The following is an 18,716-nucleotide window of genomic DNA, read 5'->3' as shown; positions in this document are numbered from 1 at the left end:
ATTCGTGAAAATTGATCTCCATATCGTAAATACCAGCTAACACTACTTCCTAGCACTCTTTTCCCCCGCAGAGATCCGGATTCCGGTCCTGGAAGCCTTCCTGCAGAATGGTTGGAGCTAGATGGCTTCGCTACAGCTCTATCCGGAGTTTTAAGAGTATGATTGCAAATTTGTTGGCCTCCTATTGCTCCAGCGATGAGGCAAATCGCCTAATTCTCAAACCATTTCGGGAGCTGCTCTTAACACTCAGCGCTTGGGAACCTAATGGCAACATAACTACTGCTTGATATCAGCAACCACTCTCCCGGATGACTCCGAACACAGGTTCAAATATCTGACTTTCTTTTTCGGCCTGATATCCTCTTCGACAAGTATGGCCGAGATATAAGGTAAGATCAGTCAACGCTGGCCTATCTTCAATCAAGACCTCCCCGCGGTTGGATCGCTGGCTGTTAGATTGCATAGTAGGTATATATAAGGACCAAAATATGTGGCTCTAGTAGACCTTAAACCGTCCTTGATCTATCTCGTCAAATTGAAGATGCTCAAATTAGACATAATAATGACAGCTTTTATAGCAATAAGCTTTATTCATTCTATCCTGCATAATTATCTACCGGAAGCATTAATCCTCCAGGCCAATGGCTACTTACTTCATCCGGATCCTGCGCCCATTCTTCCACCATCTTCGGCAACTGGAAAGCCTCGTTCGATCTAGTAGTAGGGTATAATTCTTTGCTTAGATAGTTTCTGTGCTACCCTTGGTCGCAACCGACGTTCGATCAAGCTTCCAAATATCGTTGCACTCCCAAGAGATAGTGATAGTGATCGTGAGCGCCTTTTCACCGCACCCCCCCGCTCTCTTTCCTCCCGGACAATAAGCAAGCAACCCTCCCCAGAAGAAGAACAATACAACCAGTAGATAGTTAACGCATGTGCTACACACACATACCCAAGTAAATGATTGCCTCCCCAAATCATCTACCAATTTGACACCCCACAACCCCCTTCCCTCTCCCCTCAAACTTTCATCATCTCATCTCATCTCACCTTCACAACGCGGGAATTTTCATTTCAGGCCCTCCTCGCGGCAGCCGCCCTGCCCTGCCTGCACGCATCTGACGCACACCGAGAAGTCGGTCTGGCGAAAAACCCCCCCAACCAAAAAGCAACCTGCAAAAAGCAGAACCCTTCCCGACACCTCCGAGAAATATTATCTGTCACCCGTCAAGTGGCAGCCACAGCCAGCCAGCCACCCACCCATCAATCAGCAAATGCGATGCTCCGGAGGGCGCCAAGGCACACCCAGAAGATCAAAGATGCGGCGCTCATCATGGCCCTCGAGTAATCGGCCCTCATTGATTTTGGCGCGGTTAGGACCGCGTAGCACGTCCGTGTAGAGACCTCGTTGATTGAGCCGCATGCCCTTTTTGCTTGCTAGTAGTCTCATGCTTCGATTGAAGATGTCGTTGCCGGTGAAATAGATCAGTGCGGCTCCGATCTCTGCGTCGGGGACGAATAGGAGGTCGATGCGTCGCCAGGGGCCGGGAGTTGTATTATAATATTCCCGTTTGTTGTTGTTCTTGAGTGGTCGTGGTGGTAAGGCACATGCACCGTGCCATTTGGACCCGTCTCGGGATGATGAGCTGGCCAGACTGGCCTTTATGAAACCTTGCTTACGCAGCGTCGGCATTACGGTATCCACCATCACGTTTCTGATGTAGTCGATCTCGGCGTCGGGCTTGGTGATTAGTAGGTCGATGTCGCTGCAGTCTGGGGCACCGCGGCGATAGGAGCCCGCGATGATGACTTGCATGTCTGGGTCGGCTGATTGGACTGCTTTGCGGACGATTTCGCCGTGTTCTTCGACTTCGGATCGAGGGATGCGTTGGGCGAAGTCGTGGTAGTGGTCTATGCCGATGCGCTGGTTGTCGGTCAATTTGATTTTGACTCTCAGGTCTTTGAGGGTTTTGTAGCCTTCGGCTAGCCATATGGATGCTTGGGTGATGCCGACGCCGTAGATGCCGGTGAAGAGTTTGAGGATTTTGTCTTCGCGGCTGTTGGTGGCATATTCGAGCTGGCGGAGGCGGTTGGTGGAGACGATTTCTTCGATTTTGTCGGCGAGGCGCTCTCCGATTCCTGGGATGGCTAGGGCTTCTAATTTGGTGCTGATTTTACGCGGTTGTCGGCGGAGAGCGCTGATGGCTTTGCGGTAGGCGAGGACGCGCCACTGGTCGTTTGTTCGCTTGTAGAATTCTAGCATTTGCTGGAGCATGGCTATGGTGTTGCTGTTGGGGTTCTCCGAGTTCGATTGTGCGTCGTGCTTTTGCATGCAAACGAAGTTCTGTTGCCAGTCATCTTTTTCGGTAGTCTTTCGCTTCTTCTTCGATGGCCCGGCGTCTGACGAGTCGGAGGTCTCGTCATCGGTTGTCTCGGCTGCTGCTGCCTCGTCGGCTGAATCTATCCCTATGGGCTAAGTCATTCGTCAGTCTGAGGCTTTGAGATGTACGTAGTGGGAGGAACTTACCAGGTCCTTTATTGCCTGGACTTCCTCGATCACATCATCCAAAGCATCGCGACCCTGGTTCAATTTATAGGTGATCTGTTTATCTTCCAGGTCTTCGTCGACCTCCGGTTCGAACAGCTCAGTGTCAGCTTCGTCATCGGTGCTCTGTGTATCAATGTAACCGCGTTTCGCCTTCGCTGGCTTTATCGGCATCGACCCGTTTAACGAGGGCTCACGCGCAGGCGAGGATTCTTTAGCCTTCCCAAGAACAGGTGCGCCACGGACCCGAAAGCGAGTTTGAGTCGCGTCCAACATTTGGCGGGCCCCAATACATAGGAGAGGATAGTTACTGTCCACGAGAGCAACGTTTTCCTTCAAAGACATTAGTATCAGACTAGACAATGCATGAGTTCCTAAACCTACCGGGATGGGCTTATTCTTGAAATGTTTCATGACATTCTCGTACGTGTACCACCTTTCTACAACGACATGAGTGACAGTGTCATTCCATTCCCTTGCTCGCGAGGCACCGTATTCACGCGCACGCTGCATTTGGAGCTTTCTAAGTGTTGTTCTGTCGTCGTTGGGGAGGTAGTCTACTCCTTCGAATTAGTGTCACTGAACGCTTAGAGGTAGACATCCGAGGTTATAGTACTGACAGAAGACGAGACCCTTGAGTATCTTCCGGTGTTCTGGAATATCAAAGGCCCTAGACGCACGTCCCTTTCTTTTAGACCTGCCACCACATTTAGTCCTCCCTTTCCGCGGCATCTCGTCTGTAGAGGATGATCTGGTCACAGCTGGTGTTGGGGTTTGCTCAGACGTAGTAACAACTTCCTTTTCAGTGCTGACCTCAGATACACTTGGTGAAGCAAGTAAAGGCTCCGTAGAAGCTCTCACCAACGGCGGCGCCGCGGGAGCCTTTATATCTGAGGCCGGAGTGAATGAATGAGACGGAGGACATTCACAGCGCTTCCTCGAGAGATGCACCAGACCGCTGAAATCCTCAATTTCCCCATCACTGGAATATTCCAGCCGCTCTAATTCCCTGAAAAAGGCCTCCTTCTCCTTCACCGTCGTCGCCATGGTATAGTGAAGTGGAAGGTCCCGAGACTCAATATCCGGCGAGCCATGAGTTGTTGCGTCACTGCTGCCTGGCAGGTAACAGTATCATCTGACGGAAGCAGCCATGAATACGGAGTTCATGCAGTCAGACAATCCATCCATCCACAGCAGCATCAGAATATTCAAATCAATCCATTCCAGAGTGACACGAATCCCATCAGTGACGCGTGATAGTCACGAAAATGTCGCCAAGTCACGGGACCGCCAATTAAACTCGGCCTGTTCGGCGGAGTGGATCTCCAGCAACAATTATCAGTGATAGTCCAGTGAAGAGAGTCTGCCGAACGTTCAACCAACCAACCAACCCACCCACCTCAATTACTACTTCCCCACAGATACCTCACCTCCAACAATGTGGAAGCGCACGGGGCTTCTAGCCTCATTAACTGAGCCGACGCTCCTCCAGAGTACTCGTTGCCTCAGCTGCCAATTGCGCAATGCGGCCGCTCTCCGGCCCCGAACCGCTGCGCTGCGTTCCTACGCCAGCAAACCCGACTCCAGCAGCAGTGAAACCAAGCCGACGACACCCTCCCCCATCTCATCTCTCGCGAACAAGACCAACAGAGTAGCTCAATTCCAAGCGAACTACTCAGCGACAGCATCCAAGGTGCCCTCCCCGACTAGCGAGCCCGGCGATGACGACTTCATACCTCCGACGCTGGACCGACCTATTGGATCGGTGATTCCACCACAAGAAGGGCAGAACACGGGTGTCGATGACCGGTCTATACGACAGAGGAGAGATGATTTCGTGAACTACGAGAGACATCTTGAGCGGCGGAAGGAATTGTACGTCTCCATTCCATTTCCAGATCCTATACTATTCTACATGCAAGCTCTAATTCTAAATCTTGATGATAAACTACAGAACCCGACAAGTCGCAAAGCCCTACTTCCGCGAATGGTCGAACATGCGCTACCACGAAGGCAAAACCTTCATGTCGAATCCCCGACTCTTCAAGCGCGACAAAGCCCTCTACTTCCCCAACATGCACGGCATCACTCTCGCCTCGCCAAAGGAACCCCAGAACACGACGACTCTTTTCCGCGGGAAGATTACAATCGTGAACCTCTTCTCTAGCGTGTGGGCCGAGTCGCAGGTCGTTACTTTCACGGGCAAGGAGCAGAACCCTGGTCTTTGGGAGGCGATTGCCTCGGAGGGAGATGGGATGGTGCAGAAGGTTGATATCAACCTGGAGGAGAATGCGTTGAAGGCTGGGTTGGTGAAGATGTTCATGTGGCGTATGCGGGCCAAGTTGCCGGAGGAGCAGCATGAGCGGTATTTCCTGGTGCGGAAGGGGTTGGATGATGGGTTGAAGGAGGGTATTGGGATGTTGAACTCGAAGGTCGGGTATGTGTATTTGTTGGATGAGAATTGTCGCATTCGGTGGGCGGGCAGTGGGCCTGCTGAGACGGTGGAGTTGGAGGCGCTAAATAATGGGGTGCACAAGTTGGTGCAGGAGAAGAAGGTCAGTTTGCAGTCGGAGATGCCGGCGCAGGAGTGGGAGGGTGCGAAGGGTCAGGGTGAGGCTGTGAAGAAGCCTCGGGTTGTTATGCCCTAGATGGGTTTGGTGTGCCATGGATGGCTGGACAGGTACGGGATCACCCAGTTCATACTGGATTCTGGACTCTGTGTATGTACATACCAGGGTGTTTGCATGAGTGTTGAGTGAGAGCGTGGAATATGCTCCAGACAGCACTGACCCGACACCAGGAAACAAATCTCCCCCCACCATTAATCTCTGTATAGTATAGACGCAAAAACAGCGCATAGACAAAGGAAAGAATAGAAAAAGAGACAAATCTCACTCCTCAAGACGCCCATCCCAAACCCACAATAGACAACGCAAGCAGCAACTATAAGAACCACAAACAACATGCTTCAGACAAAGCAAACAGAATCAAGCAATCACCTCAACCAAAGCAACATCAAAAAGCAAAACCCAATAAAGGCCCCCAAAATCAACGCATCCCGTCTCCTCTTCGACCCAATCTTCCCTATCAACGCATTCATCCCGGGCACCGAGTTCGCCGCGCCCACAATGCGTCGATTAATACTCGCCAGGGTCTCCCGCTGGAGACCAAAGTTCTCATTAATAGCATACGCCTGACTCAACACCCCATCGATCATGTTATGGCTCTCGTCAATCCGACCCCGCTCTTCAAGCATGTAATCTGCTTCTGCCTGACCCGGGTTCGAGTTGCGGTAGGCATCGATATCGGAGCGGACGTTGGAGAGGAGGTTAGCGCGGTCGCGGGACTCGGAGATGGCGGATTTGAGACGCTGGAGTTCGCGACGGTGGTCGTGGAGGACTTCGCGGTGACGGGAGAGGTTGTTTTGTTTGAGGGCGGAGGAGGTGAGGGTTGCTTCGGAGTCGAGGAGGCGGGCGAGTTGGGATATTAGGGAGTCGCGCTGGTGATTGATTGATTGATGGTTAGTTCATGTGATGTTATGGAGTAGTGAGATGGTGATGGTGATGAAAGAGAGTAGATGCGTACTCTTTCTAGGAGGTCTTTGAGCTGCGATTCAATCCGTTGCTCTTCCTCCGAGGGTGTGGGAGGGAGCTTTGTTAATGAGGCGTATTGCGAGTATGTGTGGAAAAGGTTCTCGGTCTATGATGTATATACATTGTTAGGATAGGACACATCTTATGTGACAGGAAGCGATGATCGTACCTGAGTCTCGAGAGATCGGGCTTGCTGCCGGAGCTGAGCCCAGCCGGTACCGGTTGAAGTGGCCATGGTGATGATGGTGGATTACGACAAGATGAGGGTGTGTATAGGTAGGTAGGTAAGTGCCAGTGATGTGTGTGTGTAGACAGTAGAATGACACTGGAAGTTATTCAACGACACCGATAACGACGATAAGACACCGTCAAGTCGGAAATATAGAACGAAGAGGGTAAATCAAGCTTCCGAATGAACCCCGTCATAACCAACGCAACATGATCCGACCGGCGGCACAGCAACAGCGACAACGACAACGACAGCAGCAGCGACAGCAGCCTTAGTCTAACCCACTATCGCACGGCCAAGTCAGGGCGGCCGGGGCGGCGGACGGAGGCGGCGTCATCCCGGGGGGCGCGGCAGTACTTACTACTTACTACTACTAAACCAAAACCCCAACTGGGCCACGGCAACCACCAGCCACAATCACGTGCCCGCTTAAGCCGCCGCACACCCAGAAAAATCAAACCCTAGTCCCACAACGAACATCCCAAATTGACCCGGTCCATCTTCAATCCATCACGTCGACAACCCGTACGATACGACACGAAGCCGCCCACCATGGTATGTTGAATTGCGCCGCATGCTGCTATTTCGCAGTTTTTTGATTTCTGCGTGAAATGCTGACCGGTGTTTTTCTTATTCGAAGTCGTCCAAGGTCAAGGCTGGTCAGCTCTGGGGAAAGAGCAAGGATGACCTCACCAAGCAGCTGGAGGAATTGAAGACCGAGCTGAGCCAGCTCCGTGTCCAGAAGATCGCTGGCGGTGCCTCCTCGAAGACCCACAGAATGTGCGTTTAAATCAATTTTCTCCTGCGAACCCCTCATGTGTGTGTGTGTGTGTGTGTGTGTGTGTGTGTGTGTGTGTGTGTGTGTGTGTGTGTGTGTGTGTGTGTGTGTGGTGGGAAGGATATGAGATTTGCACCTGTCGGATTGTGGACTACGGCCGGAGGAAGGGCAACGGCAAAAATATTCGACAATCCGAAAGACCAGAAGACGAATACCAGTCAAGGGGAATTTCGACAACCCATGAAATCGACACACCAGCAAGGAACGAGGGGCACACGAGACCACGAACAACAAGAAAAATCCAACGCCGAGAAGAAACTTTCCGACAGGGCGCAAAATCCAACATATCTACTACCACCACCTACATGAAGAAAATGGGCACACATGCGCACAAAAATCAGGAAAGAAAGAAGAAGAACAGGGATGCTGATATACCATCTTTCTTAACAGCCACGACGTTCGCAAGTCGATCGCTCGCGTTCTGACCGTCATCAACGCCAACCAACGCGCTCAGCTCCGCTTGTTCTACAAGAGCAAGAAGTACACTCCTCTTGACCTCCGCCCCAAGCTCACCCGTGCTCTCCGCCGCCGTCTCACCAAGCACGAGGCTACCCTGAAGACCGAGCGCAAGCGCAAGCAGGAGATCCACTTCCCCCAGCGGAAGTACGCTGTTAAGGTACGAAGCCACACAAAACCCGACTATTTGGTTCTTGCTGCCCTGCAGGAAGAACCAGCGAGAGAGACATCAAAGCCGTTGACTAACTGGTATAAACAGGCTTAAATGTTAAAGACGGGGTCGTCTCTGGATCTGGATGGAGTTAACGGGAACGTCGTTTAATGATGACGGGTTGACCTAACCTTGCCGTGAGGGGGGTCGGATTCATCAAAACGGTTTCTTTTGAAAAAAGAAATCGATTATGTATCTTAGAAAAAAAAAGAAAAGATGCAGATCGATGTTTTTAAATGAAGGCCTTGCTTGACATGACATGAGATAAAAGATTTATTTTATTGGTATTGTGGTAGTGACGGAGTAGAATTATCTGCTTCTACGCTTTAAAGTAGTATGATTGTACGACTGGTCCCTATGCAACGATTACTAGTATTGGGTAGATATTGTCTAAAGTCGATGGTGGGGTGTCTCAACTATCGGCCTATGTACAGAGCCTAGTGAACAGTGGAGGCAATTTGACATCGTGATACTTGTCCATTCGTGTTTGCATCTATATACGCTATTATACCACACGCCTTAATCATTCTATTCTAACCTTTTGATATCAACATAACTACCCAAAAAGCAACTGCTAACGACCGCCAGGGTCGAAGCCCTTTCTACTTCCCCACTTCGTTCAGACCTGACTCGAGAGTCCACATTCCTCCACAAATGCACGATCGCAAATGGCCCAACTTGAATATCATGCGGAACGCAAGGACAGAGCGTGGCGGATAAGTCCCCTCAGATACATCGCAGCAGCGGACGCATCGCCGTCGGAGGACTCCCTGGTTGTTCTGTATCCCAAGCTGGGGTCCATTCGAGCCTTGTGCGATCGTCATCCGGATAGGCGTTTTCTTAATGATATCCACTTCTCGTGTGCGCCGATATAACTCCGAGCGTCGGTCTGACCCGAACCCGAGCCACGAGTAGTCGTGCATGTAGATGGCCATGCGGTCGACGTCAGACTTGAGTCCCGGCACCGTTTGTCGAAGGATTGTTGAGACAGCCGCAACGAGGACAGGAGGAATGCGGGCGTTGACGAGTAATTCCTTCTCTGGCCCCGGACGTTCAGTGTCACCAAACCCGGCACCATGGTAGGCGTGTCGTACTGCCGAATCGACAGCCGAAAGGAACTTTTCGTATACATCGATTCGTGCAGGCGTGGCATCTAATGCTTGGCAGATCTCTGCGTACTGTAGACGAGAATCGCCGGCTAGAGATGCGTTCGTATAGCCCGCGTGGATGCCACGCAGGCCACGGCAGATGAAGCGCAAGAAAGCACGGGACATGCTTGAGAGGAGAATGATGAGAGCTAGCGAGTTTGTGGTTTTCACTACGGGGCGTTAGTACAGTTGACAGTTTCCGGAGTATGGATTTGACCAACATTTTTGGCTGAAGGCTTCCTGATCGGCCGATACACTTTCAAATTCATCGGCGAGGTCGAAAAGCTCGTTTAGTATATAGAGAGAAAAGTCAAGTGCCCATCTGGTGTTTCCGAGCATCATACGCAAGACGTCTATATGAGCCATGCTGTTAGCAGCCTCCTTGGTTGTCAATGTGGACTGACTTACCAGGATCATGTGGCTCTGCCTGAATCCCTTTGTTGTACTGAAAGAAAAATGGGTATAATATGGCGGCGTGGCGAAGCTGAAGAATCGACCAAGAGACAGAAGAGGCAAAACTTCGTGGTTTGTACTTATTGGCAAATCCCAGAGCAGCTTGTATACTGAGGCACTTGGGGATATAGGGGTGGTTCATCAGCTTTTCATGCTCGACCGTGAAATTGCAGTTGATGGGCAGTGCGCGGTAAACTTCGTTGATGAACGTGATTTGGGCATCTGGTAGCAAGCGTTAGAATTGATGATCGACGGGGATGAAAGTTGGTACGAACCCTGAGAGAGTTGCTGTATTAAAATTAAGAGGATATCGTCTGTGTTGACTTCACTTCCACATCCGCGGCAGAAGGCTAATGTGAGTGATGCAATGGCTGCAGAAAATTTGTCTGCCAAGTTCGAAACCTTATTAGCAGACAGTTGAGCTGGTAGAAAGGAAAACGCACTTTCATCGTAAAGACCGTTTTCGGCTCCGTAAGAATGCTCCATAACCCTGAGGTGCGTCTGGCCGTCGTTGTCTAGCATGACTGCAGCGCATGCGCTCGGTGAGAAAGAGACGTGTTGACCTTGACCTATTAGAACACGGTTAGTAACATTCCAGGTCGATAATACGAGGCACTACAACCTGAGGCGTCTGGGGCATAGTGAAACCCTGCTTGAGCTAGGCCCGTCACCGTATTCGCATCATCAACACCATTGAACAATGCCATGGTTTTCGGGTCGTAGAAAGACACGGAGCTATCATCGTAAGTGATAGCAACCACATTACCGTACTCGATTTGGTCTACCGATATGACATAGCGGTCAGAGTAGATGTCTTCCAAGCGACGCAGCACAGGTCTAGGCTGTTCAAAGAGTCAGCACGGTCTGTATGAAGTACTGATAAGTTTCACGTACCTTCATCTGAGTACTGTTTCGTTTTGTGGCCATTTCATCAAACTTGGGGTGAAGGGTGAAAGCAGCAATATCCAATTGCCATCGTACAATTACACTTGCTGGTCCTTGCGGGCCAGGATGATCTGGAGTAGCTTGGGGTGGGGTTGAGAAAACCGCAACAATCCATGGGTTTGCTGTAGTCCCAGCAGCGTTATCGGAGGCCGGGAGGATTATATCCAGGCGACTGAGGCTATAAAGAGGATTTGAGACCGACTGCTGCATCATGTCGGGTTCTTCTCCGTCATTCCGGGGCATCCCAGGCACTGTGCATGACGTTTCCACCTTGGAGTGCGTGAAACGGAAGCTAGGAACTGGGAATTGGGGTGGCGTCTGCTTTGGCTGTTGTGCAGGGTCCCATTGAGGCGGGTTCCAGTTGATCTGCACCCGATAGAAGCGAATTTTTTGGCATATCGAGTAAGTAGCGATAAGAATCCCGTTCTGGGTTGCTACTAGAGCAGCATGTGACAGCAACCGATCTGAGTAGCTCGTGCTCTTCAGATCCACAGAGATGTCATCCCATCTACCGTCCGGATTCTGGTACAAGAGCTTCATTGATCCAGAACGTGTGATGCATAGCAGTGCCGCTTTATTTGCAGGGTGAAACGGACCTATCGGGCGGCGACGGAACGGCGAGTAAGCCCAGCGACCCTGTACTTTGGCTGCTTGATAAAATGCATGCACCTAAGAAGTTTAGCATCGAGAGACAGATGTAGTTCGCAGTTCAACCTACGGATCGTTGGGTGTTCAGCCACATCATGCCAACAATTTGAGACCCATCGTCGGGAGAAAAAGCCGGCTGTCGAAGGCCGTTAACACTGTTGAGGGCGAAAGGGATGTGATAGACTGAGACACGTCCAGTCACATCGACCACGGCCAGATCGGAGCCAGCTTCGTTCCAACTCAGGTGAGTGAGAGCATGCCCGCCGTGCGCTTCGGTGATTGGCATCAAAGGGGTCTCATCGCTGAGCACCCACTTGCCATCCGACGGTCGACATTGCAGATGGCGGACTTTCACCCTCAAGGAGTCCTGTGAGATGTAAGCAATACATCCCAGTTTGGACCATGCAATCTTCCTTTGAACAAAATTAGCCTACAGATTCGAGCTAGGTTTCGCGACACCTCAGAAGACAGTAACTTACTGGCAACAGCCAAGAAGTCGCATCTCATCCAGACGCTGGGCAAGGCCCCTGGCAGAAGAAGCCGATGGTGGCAGGCCCAGCTCGAGGGAGGTGGGCTCGCCAAATAGATCGTCAACATTGATACTATCGTCCATCATTAAGGGCATTGTGGGGTGCGAAGCTCTAAATCCAATGGGGGTAATAAAATGTCTTGGGAGGCCAGTGATCGCAAGACTCAGATATCATAGTTCGATACAATTGAACCTCGGCAGGCAATTGCGCAGGTAAGATGGGCGGGGTGTAGCCACAGAGGGGCACTGAATGATATGCAAAGGGCTTAGTTGATAGCAGACAGAACCCTCATGGCATTCAAACCCCGGATCCAGACGCTACCCTTTGGCTGGGAGGATGATCATGGGCTAAGTTGACTCTCCAAGATGATAGTTTCATTATTCGGGACTAGTGGTCAGGTGGAGCTCTCCGCGCCTCTTAGTCAGCGTCATGTGAGGTCATGTGCTGTCGTAACCAGGACAACCAATCACACCGGCCCCACCAGCCATGGGCGCAACGATATCGGCGAGATCCATTCATCTTTGAACTTCGCTGCTGGAGGGAAGTTCCAGGAGCTGCACGACCACCTTGACCGCTTTGTGGCAGTTGCCATTTTAGCACCGGGGGATACTATGTAAAACAAAGGAGTTGTCAATAGGCCAAGTCTGTGCTAGGCGACCGTGCAGATTTTCCTATAGTTCCCGCCAATATACGTCAATCGTGAACCCTATCATGACTACTACTTGGAACACTAGTACTTGCTTGAGGTCTGCGGTCGGCTTACAACCAAGCGCTTGCTCACTAATGCCAGCTGCGGCTGTACCCTTTTAGATGCAATAACCACTGTCTGTTAGTAAATGCGTCATAATTCCGTGAACTGGGGAATTTCCGGAAGTAATAGTCGCAAAAGCCCGCCATCAACGGCATTGTGAAGAAACATGTTCAGACCAGATACGGAAGGGCATGGTGTGTGATGGTTCCTTACTACTACTTACAGCAACGAATATGAGCTATCTAATGATATCTCATTCCCTAATTCGTGGGCTAAAAGACATGTCATCCGAGAGAAGCGTCTATTGCATCGTTCAAGATGGAGAAGAAGACCGTTTAAAGAGCGGGGCTCAACCCGCCTCACTTGTCGAATCATCCACCTTCCCGCAAACAACGTCCGATTATCTCAGACGGATGATATATTGCAAACCAAGCCGAAATGATAGCACCCTCCTCTATAGCAGGGATGTTTTCTGAATTGCAGTCATAGTGCAGTCTTACAGTGGGCTTGCTAGCAACAAGATGAGCGCCTGATCGGACGGAGAAAGAAACACGAGGCCCGGCAGATGATGCGGGAGAACATAACCGACGCGACTCCTCCATAGAGCTCGGTGGTGATTAGCAAACACATCTCATCAATTACACGTATCTACAATCAAGTTCGCTCTTCAGATAGCAGAGAACGCAACTCAACAATAATACAGGTGCGGGGAACGAAAGTCCGTGGAAGATCCGGCACCCTGGAAAACCGGATCATGCCAGTTCTTGCTAGAACAGCGCCGCACTTTCCGACAAATGCCTCAAGCATATGTTGACTGGTATCTTCATACGATACCCCGCGCTGGTCCGTCCGTGGATAATGCTGTGTCCGGTTCGATCACACAGACAAAATGTGAATATCAATGCCATGGTAAAGGCAGCAGCAATGATTTTAGTATGGGTTCACGATTTATACGATAATTATATCACAAATTCTACTGGCAGATGGTCAGCCCCGCAAGGAGATGACGAGCATACATAAGGTATCCCCGTGACCCTGGTTGCTGATTATGAAATAAACGCTCAGCCTTCCCAACAATCGTAGCGTTTGACGCGACGGATTCGGAACGATAGTCGGAGGCCGGCTAGTGCGCATGACGGTCGCGATGTGGGATTCTGATAACTGCAGCCGAGCCCACTCGAGTTATGCTAGGGAATATTCACTAAACAAAAGGGATATCCGACCTCTTTGTTGATTCCGCCAGCTCTCCAATATGTGGGAAAGACATGGTGAGGATTGCCTCGCACAGGCAAGTATATGTTTGGGCTGTGGTTGGCCGGAGAATTGGATGAAGCTTCCACGGCCAATGGAAGAAGCTCCCCAGGCCGACAGCCCCCTTTAGCGCGGTACGGGATCGGTAACGAGATTGGCAGCACAAAACCGAATTTGCAGGAGAAAAGAGACGAGGTTAACCCCAAATGCACCCAAAAGCCTGCCCCCACCGGGCTGTCCATACAGGGTTGATACGGGAAAATTCCCAATAGTCACTGCAACCCCGTAACAATGTAATGTAACTGGCAATCAAAGTGTGTGTTAGTAGCATAGCAGTATAGTAGTAGCATGTCCCAAACACTAGTAAATTTAGGTGTAGTAGAGCAATATCATCATTCCCCCCGGCATTCATCCCAACTTGATCAACACGCGATCATATCTATCTACCCCTCTTGTTTCCAGACACATTCCTCTGGGCATACCACTTCGTTGCCCGAGTTTGTGTTTTTGCTGCAGGTCAACCCTCAGTCCCTCTACCTCAAAGCCCCCCCCAATTTCCCATTAGCCCTCTTTGATGCAGAGCCTTCATCGACTCTTCCCGAGCGATACCCGTGGGTCAAAATAAACACACTGCAAGCGAGAGGATCTGACCGGCCTGCCGTCGAACTTGCTGCAACACTCCCAAGCAGCAGTCAGTCAGTCCATTCTAGTTGTGCTGGCTTGCTACTAGTAGCCCTTTTCTTTCGCTCTCCCTCTCCGTCCGTTTTCCACTTGACCTCACCACTTGCTGTCCTCGACCCAGACTTGCGCTGTCCCAGTCACGGGGCGGTTCCTCTTGTGCTGCCCATTCCTCCTCCTCTTCTTCATCTGCCTCCATTGTCTTCTTTTCGTCGTTCTTCTTCTTCTTCTTCTTCTTCCTCTTCCACCCAACTCCCTTCTCGCTACTACCTCCGCCCGAAGTCAGGGAGCCAGACGTGAACGACAGGGGAAAACAAAGAAGCAATATCTGTCCGAAATTATCCCCCTTACCGTCATTCCCACTTGTCAATTGATGTTTTCCGTTTCTTTTCCGGTCCTCCATGGTTTTCTCTCGGGACGATATCTAGCTTTGATCCCCCCCAGCTTTCCGTGAACAGCGAGCCCTCCTTGAGTCTTTTCCCTCCCACCCTCGATTCCAATTTTTCTCCCCCCGATCTCTTTGTGCTCGCTGTTTGCTTCGTCATTGCGACGGCCTGACCTAAATGGCGCCCCGTCGTACTGCCACTACTTCGTCTACCACCACCACCACCACCACCACCACAACTACACACTCCACTACCAACTCCTCCCGCTCGTCTCCGAAAAGCCTTCTGGCGTCATTAGGCATGGACGATGACTCGGATTGCTCGAGTTTAAGCTCAGCGCCGGCATCACCTCTGGCACCGCCTGGTTTCTATCCGTCGCCGCCCCCGTCGCAGGACGCGGATGAGCCTAGCGCCGCCCGCAGCCAAGACGAGTTGCCGCCCGCCAGGAAGAAGCGTCGGGTCGCCGCCCCCAAAGAACGCCGGACTCAGCATCTCGACCTGTCGGCCACCGCCGGCTTGTCCTACACTGAACAGCAGTCGCAAATTGACTATCTCGTCAAAACGATTCAGCGTCACCGCAAAATTGTCGTCATCGCCGGTGCGGGTATCTCCACCTCCGCAGGAAGTATGCTTTCCCATCCCCACTCCTGATTCTGTCACCACCACGCGACTGTCCGCTCTTGCCTCTTTTCCTCGTATTTTCTAATCTATCATAGTTCCTGATTTCCGCTCGACCGACGGTCTCTTCAAGACTCTGCAGAAGAAACATAACCTCAAAGCATCGGGCAAGCTCTTGTTCGATGCAGCCGTCTACCAGGATGAGGCGTTGACCGCCTCCTTCCAGGACATGGTACGGTCGCTGTCCGAGGAAGCAGCCAAGACCTCTCCCACAGCTTTCCACCACATGCTGGCGCGACTGGGCCAGGAGAACCGTCTCACTCGTCTCTACACACAAAACATCGATGGCATTGAGACCTCAATGCCTCCGTTGGCCACGCAGATCCCGTTGAACGTCAAAGCGCCCTGGCCACGCACCATCCAATTGCATGGCAGTCTTGACAAGATGGTTTGCCAGAAATGTCGACATCTGAGTGACTTCGATGCGGGCTTATTTGACCGTCCCGATGCCCCCGAATGCCCGGAGTGCTGCCGTAACAATCAGTTCCGTATGGAAACCGGCCAACGTAGCCATGGTATCGGCAAGATGAGACCTCGCATTGTTCTGTACAACGAGCACAACCCGGACGAGGAGGCCATCACGTCCGTCATGAATGCTGACATCCGTTCTCGCCCGGACGCTCTAATTGTGGTCGGTACGAGTCTGAAGATTCCCGGAGTGCGTCGCCTGGTAAAGAGTCTTTGCTCCGTCATTCGGAGTCGCCGTAACGGAGTGACCATGTGGATCAACAATGAGTACCCCACCGGCAAGGAGTTTGAGGATTGTTGGGATCTAATGGTCAAGGGCGACTGTGAGGAAGTTGCGCGGCTGGCCAATCTGAAGCGCTGGGATGCACAGGACGACGTGTTTGATGAGTGTAATTCTTCGGAAGTGGAACGAGTGAAGAAAGAACAAGGCGAGGTGTCGGTGGTTGTCACCCCCAGCAAGAAACGACCCACTCCGACAGGCTTCCTTACTCCATCGTCGAGTTATGAGGATGAATCCAAACCTTTGGCGAAGAAAGGTCGCCCGAACCCCGCCAGCAACGGACGGAGCATTACAGATGTGCTGCAGGCGGCCAAGACAGACGGGCCAAAGAAGGCTGCTCCAAAGAAAGCGGCTCCGAAGAAGGCTGCGCCTAAAGGACGACCAAAGAAGGCCGAGCCAGCGAAGAACTCCAAGATCAACAATTTCGGAAGGGTCACCAAGGCTCAGAAAGCTGCCACAAGTGACAAGTCGACCAAGCTGGACAAGGACGACACCAAGGCGATGCACCCGTTGGCTCCGGGCGCTGCTCGCAACAACGGACCGAATCAGACGTTCCCCAAAATGGTGGGCAAGGGTGCCTCTACTCCTCCACCAAGCGGTCGGTGGCGACAGAACGAGACCATTTCTCCTGACTCTATTCCCCGAGGAATGAATCTGTTACTGAACGAGCCGACCGCATGACTCGGCTCGGGTCTGCGTCAGCGCGTCTTCCCGTCTTCTTTTCTTCTTTTTCTTCTCCTTTACTATTATTTTACATTTAAGGCCTTCCTGGGGAGTCTTTTCAATTTCAGTTAATGGCGATACCAATGATAGACTATGGGACATGGCGTTTGGGTGGGATAATGAAGATGTCAATTGGGCTCACCTCACTGCTTCAAGCAGCAGCTATATAGCTGGTTGGAGTCCCTTGGGTACTCTTCTGATTTGTGGCGTCAACTGCACCAATGATTGTACAACATAGGCAAGCCCTTGTGGGCGTTGTGAGTGCGGAGTTCAAGGAGTCCCCACGTGGTGAATATAATGAGCAGCTGGTTGTGATGAAGTTGAATTGGGTATCAACACATTGTACATTGGATATGGAGTAGAAGTGATATGCAACAATCCATTTCGTTGCCGCATAACCATCAGCCGTAAACAGAGAACAAGACATATACCATACCATACACACATAATCATCATAAAACACAATCTAACCCAGTCCCAAATCCCCTCGCAGCTGACTCCCCGGTCCATCCTCATCCTCACTGTCCGACTCATCCCCTTCAACATCCGGATTCATCGGCCGTTTCGCCCGATCCAAATCCTCCACCCGATCAATATCATTCTCTTCCTCATCCTCATCATCATCATCTTTGTGCTCTTCTTCCTCGTCGTCCTCCTCTTCCTCTTCCTCGTCCTCTTCCTCTTCATCATCCTGCTCCTGTTCCTGCTCATGCTCCTCCTGCGTTTCATCCCCTTCCTCTTCCTCTCCACCACCAATACCATTCTTCTTCTCCTCCGCCCGCTTCACCCTCTTCACCCCTCTATCCCCATCCTCTTCTTCCTCCTCAGCATCCCCACCCTTCCCCACTCCCTCCGCCGCAGCAGCAGTAGTACTAGTATCCCCCTTCTTCGCCCTCCTCTTCCCCGCCTTCAACTCCGTGAACGCCTCCAACTCCTGCTCCAATCGTGTGCGGAATCCATCGAATTCTAGTTCCGAAATGGCGCTGAAGACGTCCGACGGGGCGACGGTTCGTTTGAGGGTTGCTTCGTTGGCACTATACACAGCCCCAATGTCAATATATTTTCCTCCTGGATGCAGAAAGATCTAAAAGAATGAATAGGAGAGGTAGGAGGGAAAAACATACTGCGACGACAAATATGACACAAACACCGTCGCGGCCTTCTGAATCGCCAATACCGCATCCTTCTGTATGGATGTATTCGGAGGAAGAACGGATTTTGCTAGTCGGAGAGTGAGGGAGCGGGGGAGGAGGTAGTCCTATTACCATAATTTATTATCGTTAGATACCTGGTAGTTATGATATTGCCCCATATATATATACACATATATATGTTTGGATATAAGGAAGGAAGGGAGGAATGGATATACACACCTCAATACTCACACCCCCTTCCGCGCGCGCCTTAAGTTGCTGTTCTGTCGCTTCGACCATCTGTCCTGTTGATTCGGGGAGGTGGACGATATCTGAGGGGGATTGAGAGTGGTGTATTTGGGATATTTGGGATTGTTCTGCTGTTCCGCCGTCGTCGCCGGGCGTGCTGCTGCTGGTGGATTTTCGGGGCATGGTTGGTGCCTTTCTTTCTTTTCTCTTTTCGGTGTCCTGTCTCTGTTTTTGTCGAAATTTTGTGGAAGACAGGTAAATTAACGCTTGGAGATTAGGTGTTGGGTTATACGGTTTTGGGGTGAGTGATTGATGTTGGTTCGTTAAAAAATTGCTTGTGCAGAAATGGATTGTGACGCGACAGAAACGCGGAGGAGGAGCGGCGCGTGTGAATCGGGGGGAATCTTTGGGGGTGATTATCGTATCGTATCGCTTCGGGTGGTGGGTGGTGATAAGGTTTCTTTTCTGTAACTACGTATGTACTACTAACTTTGTATGTTGGGTAGTACGAGGGTGTTAGGGT

The 18,716-nt window shown here is 51.2% G+C and overlaps 7 protein-coding genes across 7 annotated transcripts; 3 read left to right on the top strand and 4 right to left on the bottom strand.

The window, feature by feature from the left end:
• Window positions 1–1,030: 1,030 nt before the first annotated feature.
• On the bottom strand, window positions 1,031–3,764 carry BO87DRAFT_324016 (DNA-directed DNA polymerase IV). Its single transcript, XM_025620053.1, has 4 exons — window positions 3,166–3,764; window positions 2,930–3,102; window positions 2,528–2,878; window positions 1,031–2,473 (listed from the first exon to the last, which is right to left on the bottom strand). The coding sequence occupies exons 1-4, from the start codon at window positions 3,590–3,592 to the stop codon at window positions 1,268–1,270; spliced, it is 2,157 nt and encodes a 718-aa protein (XP_025485428.1). The 5' UTR covers window positions 3,593–3,764; the 3' UTR covers window positions 1,031–1,267.
• An 18-nt stretch (window positions 3,765–3,782) lies between these two features.
• On the top strand, window positions 3,783–5,431 carry BO87DRAFT_324012 (mitochondrial ATPase complex subunit ATP10). The gene is made up of 2 exons (XM_025620052.1): window positions 3,783–4,420; window positions 4,500–5,431. Exons 1-2 carry the CDS (start codon window positions 3,984–3,986, stop codon window positions 5,191–5,193), a joined length of 1,131 nt encoding a protein of 376 aa, XP_025485427.1. The 5' UTR covers window positions 3,783–3,983; the 3' UTR covers window positions 5,194–5,431.
• BO87DRAFT_324010 (putative vesicle transport v-SNARE protein Gos1) lies at window positions 5,182–6,700 on the bottom strand. Its single transcript, XM_025620051.1, has 3 exons — window positions 6,308–6,700; window positions 6,131–6,244; window positions 5,182–6,044 (listed from the first exon to the last, which is right to left on the bottom strand). Exons 1-3 carry the CDS (start codon window positions 6,371–6,373, stop codon window positions 5,541–5,543), a joined length of 684 nt encoding a protein of 227 aa, XP_025485426.1. The 5' UTR covers window positions 6,374–6,700; the 3' UTR covers window positions 5,182–5,540.
• Window positions 6,701–6,903: 203 nt separating this feature from the next.
• BO87DRAFT_372085 (60S ribosomal protein uL29) lies at window positions 6,904–8,143 on the top strand. Its single transcript, XM_025622203.1, has 4 exons — window positions 6,904–6,922; window positions 7,008–7,147; window positions 7,596–7,821; window positions 7,921–8,143. Exons 1-4 carry the CDS (start codon window positions 6,920–6,922, stop codon window positions 7,924–7,926), a joined length of 375 nt encoding a protein of 124 aa, XP_025485425.1. The 5' UTR covers window positions 6,904–6,919; the 3' UTR covers window positions 7,927–8,143.
• Window positions 8,144–8,347: 204 nt separating this feature from the next.
• Window positions 8,348–11,931, bottom strand: BO87DRAFT_454733 (mediator of RNA polymerase II transcription subunit 16). Its single transcript, XM_025628584.1, has 9 exons — window positions 11,546–11,931; window positions 11,137–11,479; window positions 10,368–11,087; window positions 10,096–10,315; window positions 9,917–10,042; window positions 9,749–9,859; window positions 9,429–9,695; window positions 9,242–9,373; window positions 8,348–9,190 (listed from the first exon to the last, which is right to left on the bottom strand). Exons 1-9 carry the CDS (start codon window positions 11,689–11,691, stop codon window positions 8,475–8,477), a joined length of 2,781 nt encoding a protein of 926 aa, XP_025485424.1. The 5' UTR covers window positions 11,692–11,931; the 3' UTR covers window positions 8,348–8,474.
• A 2,777-nt stretch (window positions 11,932–14,708) lies between these two features.
• BO87DRAFT_10211 (putative SIR2 family histone deacetylase (Hst4)) lies at window positions 14,709–16,866 on the top strand. Its single transcript, XM_025617800.1, has 2 exons — window positions 14,709–15,287; window positions 15,379–16,866. Exons 1-2 carry the CDS (start codon window positions 14,840–14,842, stop codon window positions 16,767–16,769), a joined length of 1,839 nt encoding a protein of 612 aa, XP_025485423.1. The 5' UTR covers window positions 14,709–14,839; the 3' UTR covers window positions 16,770–16,866.
• A 302-nt stretch (window positions 16,867–17,168) lies between these two features.
• Window positions 17,169–18,565, bottom strand: cbfA (putative CBF/NF-Y family transcription factor). Its single transcript, XM_025626468.1, has 3 exons — window positions 18,185–18,565; window positions 17,936–18,069; window positions 17,169–17,845 (listed from the first exon to the last, which is right to left on the bottom strand). The coding sequence occupies exons 1-3, from the start codon at window positions 18,374–18,376 to the stop codon at window positions 17,278–17,280; spliced, it is 894 nt and encodes a 297-aa protein (XP_025485422.1). The 5' UTR covers window positions 18,377–18,565; the 3' UTR covers window positions 17,169–17,277.
• Between the last annotated feature and the right edge of the window lie 151 nt (window positions 18,566–18,716).

This window comes from Aspergillus neoniger, assembly GCF_003184625.1.
Source record: "Aspergillus neoniger CBS 115656 unplaced genomic scaffold BO87scaffold_1, whole genome shotgun sequence".
NCBI lineage: Eukaryota > Fungi > Ascomycota > Eurotiomycetes > Eurotiales > Aspergillaceae > Aspergillus > Aspergillus neoniger.
Note: the sequence above shows the minus strand (reverse complement) of the source record. Positions and strands in the feature narration are given on the sequence as shown.